This window comes from Somniosus microcephalus, chromosome 6 (assembly GCF_052327205.1).
Source record: "Somniosus microcephalus isolate GS21.2 chromosome 6, FLI_Smic_1.0, whole genome shotgun sequence".
Lineage (NCBI taxonomy): Eukaryota > Metazoa > Chordata > Chondrichthyes > Squaliformes > Somniosidae > Somniosus > Somniosus microcephalus.
In genome coordinates this window covers 29,351,476-29,358,484 of record NC_140992.1, presented here as the reverse complement: position 1 = coordinate 29,358,484, position 7,009 = coordinate 29,351,476, and the positions used below count along the sequence as shown (strand labels likewise).

General features: G+C 51.3%; 1 protein-coding gene across 1 annotated transcript in view; it reads left to right on the top strand.

Moving 5' to 3' along the window:
* Positions 1-6,157, top strand: part of grk7a (G protein-coupled receptor kinase 7a) — a 35,875-nt gene extending 29,718 nt beyond the window's left edge. The window contains exon 4 of the mRNA XM_085989903.1: positions 4,852-6,157. Coding sequence (XP_085846029.1) covers positions 4,852-5,185 — 334 coding nt within the window. The 3' untranslated portion in view covers positions 5,186-6,157. The remainder of the gene's footprint in view (positions 1-4,851) is intronic.
* The last annotated feature ends 852 nt before the right edge of the window (positions 6,158-7,009 follow it).

Sequence of the window (7,009 nt, the reverse complement as noted above, 5' to 3'; positions counted from 1 at the left end):
TCTCTCTTCTCCTCCTCCCCCCGTCTCTCTCTTCTCCCACCCCCGTCTCTCTCCGATCTCCCCCCCCGTCTCTCTCTTCTCCCCCCCCGTCTCTCTCTTCTCCCCCCCGTCTCTCTCTTCTCCCCCCGTCTCTCTTCTCCCCCCGTCTCTCTCTTCTCCCCCCGTCTCTCTTCTCCCCCCCCGTCTCGCTCTTCTCCCCCCCGTCTCTCTCTTCTCCCCCCCCGTCTCTCTCTTCTCCCCCCCCGTCTCTCTCTCTCCCCCCCGTCTCTCTCTTCTCCCCCCCCCGTCTCTCTCTTCTCCCTCCCCCGTCTCTCTCTTCTCCCCCCCGTCTCTCTCTTCTCCCCCTCTCCCCCCGTCTCTCTCTCTCCCCCCCCCGTCTCTCTTCTCCCCCCCGTCTCTCTCTTCTCCCCCCCGTCTCTCTCTTCTCCCCCCCGTCTCTCTCTTCTCCCCCCCCCGTCTCTCTCTTCTCCCCCCCCGTCTCTCTCTTCTCCCCCCCCGTCTCTCTCTTCTCCCCCCCCGTCTCTCTCTTCTCCCCCCCCGTCTCTCTCTCTCCCCCCGTCTCTCTCTTCTCCCCCCCCGTCTCTCTCTTCTCTCCCCCCCGTCTCTCTCTTCTCCCCCCCCCGTCTCTCTCTTCTCCCCCCCCGTCTCTCTCTTCTCCCCCCGTCTCTCTCTTCTCCCCCGTCTCTCTCTTCTCCCCCCCCGTCTCTCTCTTCTCCCCCCCGTCTCTCTCTTCTCCCCCCCGTCTCTCTCTTCTCCCCCTCCCGTCTCTTCTTCTCCCCCCCGTCTCTCTCTTCTCTCCCCCCCCGTCTCTCCTCTCTTCTCCCCCCCGTCTCTCTCTTCTCCCCCCCCGTCTCTCTCTTCTCCCCCCCGTCTCTCTCTTCCCCCCCGTCTCTCTCTTCTCCCCCCCGTCTCTCTCTTCTCCCCCCGTCTCTCTCTCTCCCCCCCGTCTCTCTCTTCTCCCCCCCCCGTCTCTCTCTTCTCCCCCCCCGCTCTCTCTCTCTCCCCCCCCGTCTCTCTCTTCTCCCCCCCCGTCTCTCTCTTCTCCCCCCCGTCTCTCTCTTCTCCCCCCCGTCTCTTCTCTCTCTCTCTCCCCCCCCGTCTCTCTCTTCTCCCCCCGTCTCTCTCTTCTCCCCCCCCGTCTCTCTCTTCTCCCCCCCCGTCTCTCTCTTCTCCCCCCCGTCTCTCTCTTCTCCCCCCCCGTCTCTCTCTTCTCTCCCCCCCGTCTCTCTCTTCTCCCCCCCCGTCTCTCTCTTCTCCCCCCCGTCTCTCTCTTCTCCCCCCGTCTCTCTCTTCTCCCCCCCCGTCTCTCTCTTCTCCCCCCCCGTCTCTCTCTTCTCTCCCCCCCGTCTCTCTCTTCTCCCCCCCCGTCTCTCTCTTCTCCCCCCCCGTCTCTCTCTTCTCCCCCCCGTCTCTCTCTTCTCCCCCCCCGTCTCTCTCTTCTCCCCCCCCGTCTCTCTCTTCTCCCCCCCCGTCTCTCTCTTCTCCCCCCCCGTCTCTCTCTTCTCCCCCTCCGTCTCTCTCTTCTCCCCCTCGTCTCTCTCTTCTCCCCCTCGTCTCTCTCTTCTCCCCCTCGTCTCTCTCTTCTCCCCCCCGTCTCTCTCTCTCCCCCCGTCTCTCTTCTCCCCGTCTCTCTCTCTTCTCCCCGTCTCTCTCTTCTCCCCCCGTCTCTCTCTTCTCCCCCGTCTCTCTCTTCTCCCCCCCTCTTCACCCCCGTCTCTCTCTCACACCCCGTCTCTCTTCTCCCCCCGTCTCTTCTCCCCCGTCTCTCTCTTCTCTCCCCCCGTCTCTCTCTCTTTCCCCCCCCCATTCTCTTTCTTCTCCCCCCAGTCTCTCTCTCTTCCAACAACAACCTGCCCTCAAAAAACCCTCGGCACCGCCGGGCACTCCAGCTAGTATTATATATATAAAAAAGAGTTGGTTTGTCTGTCTGTCTGTCTGTCCGCTATACACTCAAAAGTTATAGAGCGTACCTACATGCATGTTATATCAAAAGAAAGCTTATGATTAGGGGAGTCTAATAGGTGTATTTACTTTTTGGTCAGACAAAAATTGTTCGGACAGTATACAAAAAACGTTCAAAAATCCTCTCATTACCGGTTGACCCAATCCTACCTCTCATTAGCGTTGAGTGACGTGCTGCTTGACCAATCCTACAGTTCAGTGACCTGATGGTTGACCAATCGGTGCATCACGGGCGGGACCTAATCCCTCCAGCCTCCCCAAACTTCGCCGCCATTTTTTTCATCTCCACAGCGACAGCACCAGTCAAACAAACCCCCACATTGCGGCTCCGTGAGCGGGAGGTGAGTTGGGGTCACTCGGGCCGGGCCTCACAACCGCTCGGCACCCGAGACACAGAGTGGGCGGGGCAGCGGCCGGCCGTCAACCACACACGACCCGCGGGGGAGCTCAGCTGGGGTCCGTCTCGGCCCCAGAGCCCGGCCGGGCCTCAAGCGCTAGGCCCCGCATAGCCACCGCGGCCAGGCTCAATTTTCAAAGCCCTTCCCCATGTCCCAAATTATCACAATGGCACTGGGCCTGAGGCGCTAAGGAGGGAGAGGGGAGGGAGGGACAGAGAGGAAAGCAGGGAGAGGAGAGACAGAGGGGGAGGGAGGAGAGAGGGGACACAGAGAGGGGCAGGGAGAGAGAGGGGAGGGAGAGAGAGAGGGTCACAGAGGGAAAGAGTGACACAGAGCGGGGTAGCGTCAGCGCCCGGCCGTAAACCGCGCGGCCCAAAATTGCCCTGGCAACGCCGGGCCCCCCCAGCTAGTAATAACATAAGACGTAGGAGCAGGAGCAGGTCATTTGGACCCTCGAGCCCACCCCGCCACTCAACAAGATCATGGCCGATCTGATCTTGGCCTCAACTCCACTTCCCTGCCCACTCCCCATAACCCTTGACTCCCTTATCGTTCAAAAATCTGTCTATCTCCACCTTAAATATATTCAATGACCCAGTCTCCACAGCTCTCTGGGGAAGAGAATTCCAAAGATTCATGACCCTCTAAGGGAAGAAATTCCGCTTCATTTCCGATTTAAAAGGGTGCCCCCTTATTCTGAAATTATGCCCCTAGTTCTAGATTCCCCACGAGGGGAGAGACGCAAAGCTGAAATTAGAAAGCAGAAAAGTAGAAAATGAATTTAGAAGACAGAGGAAGCAAAGGCTAGAAAACAGACAAGGGAGTTTGGCAGTGCTAAATGGTATATACTTCAATGTAAGGAGTATAGGGAGTAAGGCAGGTGAGCTGAGAGCACAGATAGACACTTGGGTGTATGACATTATAGCTATTACTGAGACGTGGCTGAAAGAAGGGCAGGTATGGCAGCTCAACATTCCTGGTTACAGGGTTTTCAGACAGGATAGAGAGGGGGTAAAAAAAGGGGTCGCAGTATTGATTAAAGAAACAATTACAGCTGTGAGGAGGGATGATATGTTAGAAGGATCATCAAATGAAGCCATATGGGTTGAATTGAAGAACAAAAAAGGGGCGATCACACTGCTGGGAGTGTACGATAGACCCCCAAACAGTCAGAGGGAGATAAAAGAGCAAATATGTAGGCAAGTTTCTGAGAAGTGCAAAAACTATAGGGCAGTAATAGGGGATTTCAACTACCCTAATATAAACTGGGATAAAATGTGTGTAAAATTAGAGGGTGCAGAATTCCTAAAATGCATTCAGGAGAACTTTTATAGCCAGTAAGTAACAAGCTCAACAAGGGAGGGGGCGGTTCTGGACTTAGTTTTAGGGAATGAAGCTGGGCAGGTGGGAGAGCATTTTGGTGCTAGTGATCATAATTCAGTTAGATTTAGGGTAGTTATGGAAAAGGCCAAGGATAGACCAGGAATAAAAGTTCTCAATTGGGGAAAAGCCAATTTTGCTAAGCTGAGATGTGATTTAGCCAAAGTAGACTGGAAACAGCCACTTGAAGGTAAATCAGTGTCATAGCAGCGGGAGGCATTCAAGGAGGAGATCCTAAGGGTTCAGAGCAAGTATGTTCCCTTAAAGAAAAAGGGTGGGACTAACAAATCTAGAGCCCCCTGGATGTCAAGGGACATTCAGGGTAGGATAAAAAAAAATGGAGGCTAATGACAGATACTAAGGGCTCAATACTGCAGAAACTCTAGAGGAGTATAAAAGGTGCAGGAGTGCAATTAAAAAGGAAGTTAGGAAAGCAAAGAGGGAGGACAGGCGACCGGAAGCTCGGGGTCACCCTTACGGACTGAACAGAGGTGTTCCGCAAAGCGGTCGCCTGTCATTTTAATTCACCGTCCCATTCCCACTCAGAACTCACCGTACTCGGGCTCTTGCATTGTTCCACGGAAACCCAGCGTAAGCTTGAGGAACAGCACCTCATCTTCCGATTAGGCACTTTACAGCCTTCCGGACTCAATATCGAGTTCAACAATTTCAGATCATAACCTCGGCCCCCATGACATTTTTACATATATTTTTATCCACACCTTTGTTTTGGCCCTTCCCCTTTTCTCTCCCACATGGCAGCTGTCTCCCATTCTGCCAGCGCATTTCACACCTAATCTAGAGCCATCTTTTGTCTCTTCACTCGTCCTATCACCATCTCGTCTGGTTTTGAATACCTCTTAATGTCTCTTCTCTTCTCTTTTGTTCTTTCATCCCCATTTCCCAGCCCCCAAACTGGCCTTTTAATCTGTTTCATTTCCTGTGTTTTTTCAGTCCTGACAAAGGGTTTCGACCTGAAACGTTGACTCTATTTCTCTCTCCACGGATGTTGCCTGGTCTGCTGAGTTTTTCCAGCATTTTCTGTTATTTTGTTTTTCCAGCATCCCCAGTATTTTGCTATCATATATTTAGTACCATGTTTTCATTTTAGGGGAGAAAACGATGACCCTAGAAAACACAGTTTCTTCAAATCTATCAACTTTCAACGGTTAGAAGCTGGACTTATTGATCCTCCTTTTGTGCCAGACCCCAGTACGGTGTATTGTAAGGATATTGGAGACATTGCTGACTTCTCTGAGGTCCAAGGTATTGAAATCACTGACAAGGATAAACAGTTCTACAAGAAATTTTCTACATGTGCGGTCACCATCCCCTGGCAGGAAGAAATGATTGAATGTGGCCTATTTGATGAACTCAATGACCCTGCCAGGTGCGAGTCAAATGGCACTGAGGAGGCTAAATCGGGTGTATGTACAATTCTGTGAAAGGGCAAATATTTCATCAAACTTGTCCATGTTTTACTGCACCCCCACCCTCTCCAGACTGCCAGGAAGTAGGGATCAGAATTTGCTTCTCTCCCTTGTCCAATAAGACATACAGATACAGATGCAGACATCGGTTCCCAGTAGAAAAAAAAAGATACACACAGCAACTAAACACCTCACCTGGCTTTTAGGGAAAGTGGAAATATAGATACACCTGGCAATGTAGTTGCAGAGTAAGAAAAAATAATTTTAAAAACAATTTTTCTAAAAACTGGCAACTAGTATTGTTGTAGCCACCTCTCAAAATGCAGGGAGTAAATGGCAAGAAACACTCAATAGAGGTGGACATGTACAGAGATACATTTTGTCCTTCTGAGCATGCATGTTGCCAATTTCTGTGATGGATAAACAAATCTGAAAAAAATCAAATTTGGCCAAAATTCAGGTATCTGAAGGATAACACCAAAGGACCTAATTTGGATTTTTTTTGGGTTCTGAATTTGATTTGGTTCTCATTCCTACCATAGGTATGGGTGTGTTGTACATGAAAGGACTTCATTCCTTTGAGCAATCTTACCTCTCTCTCTAATAGATTATGTGAAAGAGATTGACAAAACTAGTGCGTTTTGGAACACTGAGTAAAAATGATTATCACAGCTAGGATTCAACCTTGGGTCTTCCAGATGAAAATCCGGTGCTCCACCACAGTGTTGTCCGCCACGTTAGCCACTAGTCACATGTGGCGAATTGGTGAATTGCATTTCTGATTAGTAAATAAAAAATGAGTAATAGACGTAAAGTCATTGAGATGCCCAATACTCATATTCACACTTGTGTACTTGAACCTTTTTGTGCATTTGTTGTTAAAATGGTAAGACAAAAAGCAAAGTGTGCAAGTGTTTTTTTGATTCTGACGAATCTTACTGACCTTTCGTCAGCAGTTCTGACGAAGGGTCATCGACCTGAAACGTTAACTCTGTTTCTGTCTCCACAGATGCTGCCTGACCTGAGTATTTCCAGCATTTTCTGTTTTTATTTCAGTAAAACTGAAGTCAATGGGAATCGGGGGGAAAACGCTCCACTGGCTGGAGTCATACCTAGCACAAAGGAAGATGGTTGTGGTGGTTGAAGGTCAATCATCACAGCCCCAGGACATCGCTGCAGGAGTTCCTCAGGGCAGTGTCCTAGGCCCAACCATCTTCAGCTGCTTCATCAATGGCATTCCCTCCAACATAAGGTCAGAAATGGGGATGTTCGCTGATGACTGCAGTGTTCAGCGCCATTCACAACTCCACAGATAATGAAGCAGTCTATGCCTGCATGCAACAAGACCTGGACGACGTTCAGGCTTGGGCTGATAAGTGGCAGGTAACATTCGCGCCACAGAAGTGCCAGGCAATGACTATCTCCAGCAAGCGAGAGTCTAACCACCTCCCCTTGACATTCAACGGCATCGCCGAATCCCCCACTATCTATTCTGGGGGTCACCATTAACCAGAAACTTAACAGGACCAGCCACATAAATACTGTGGCAACAAGAGCAGGTCAGAGGCTAGGTATTCTGCGGCGAGTGTCTCACCTCCTGGCTCCCCAAAGTCTTTCCACCATCTACAAGGCACAAGTAAGGAGTGTGATGGAATACTCTCCACTTGCCTGGATGAGTGCAGCTCCAACAACACTCAAAAAGCTCGACACCATCCAGGACAAAGCAGCCCACTTGATTGGCACCCCATCCACCACCTTAAACATTCACTCCCTCCACCACCGGCGCACCGTGGCTGCGGTGTCTACCATCTACAAGATGCAATGCAGCAACTCACCCAG